We start from the raw sequence: 637 nt of genomic DNA, 5'->3' as shown, positions 1-637 counted from the left end.
GGTTGAGTCAGACGAGGCTGCCCTACCCTGCCGTCCTTGCCTCTGGCCCGGGCTCTGAGTGACGGGTCCTCTCTGCCCCGCTGTGCCCCTGCAGAGGGCTTCCAGTCCTGGATGTGGCGGGGGCTCACCTTCCTGCTGCCCTTCCTCTTTTTCGGACACGTAAGTTGTACCCGAGCCCCCGTCCACCTGGCTGTCTCAAGCAGGGACCGTGTGTAAGAGCCCCCTCCCTCCCAGTTCTGGCAGCTTTTTAACGCGCTGACGTTGTTCAACCTGGCCCGGGACCCCGAGTGCAAGGAGTGGCAGGTGAGCCGGGCCCCCGCCTGGGGAGGATGCAGGAAGGGCTGGCCCGGCTCCCATCCTGACCCCGATTGCTCCCCCAGGTGCTCATGTGCGGCTTCCCCTTCCTCCTCCTCTTCCTTGGCAATTTCTTCACCACCCTGCGGGTCGTGCACCAGAAATTCCACAACCAGCTGCATGGGAGCAAGAAAGAATGAGGCTGGGCCCTCCCTGCCCAACAGCACCCCCGGCCCGGAACGGGCTTCTGAACCTCTGTGTGGAGGGGGTGGGGGCTCCCCGTGTCCGAGAGGGTCTCATCTGCCCTCCCCTGGGTTTTGTGGGCTCTGTGGGCCCTGAAGGC

General features: G+C 64.8%; 1 protein-coding gene across 1 annotated transcript in view; it reads left to right on the top strand.

Moving 5' to 3' along the window:
- Nucleotides 1–631, top strand: part of TMEM120A (transmembrane protein 120A) — a gene marked incomplete at its 5' end in the record, with an annotated part of 5425 nt that extends 4794 nt beyond the window's left edge. Inside the window, 3 exons of the mRNA XM_010854354.1 lie at nt 87–159; nt 235–303; nt 381–631. Coding sequence (XP_010852656.1) covers nt 87–159; nt 235–303; nt 381–494 — 256 coding nt within the window. The remainder of the gene's footprint in view (nt 1–86; nt 160–234; nt 304–380) is intronic.
- Between the last annotated feature and the right edge of the window lie 6 nt (nt 632–637).

This window comes from Bison bison, unplaced genomic scaffold (assembly GCF_000754665.1).
Source record: "Bison bison bison isolate TAMUID 2011002044 unplaced genomic scaffold, Bison_UMD1.0 scf7180017864340, whole genome shotgun sequence".
Taxonomy (NCBI): Eukaryota; Metazoa; Chordata; class Mammalia; order Artiodactyla; family Bovidae; genus Bison; species Bison bison.
The sequence above is the reverse complement of the archived record's forward strand: the minus strand, read 5'-3'. Positions and strand labels throughout refer to the sequence as shown.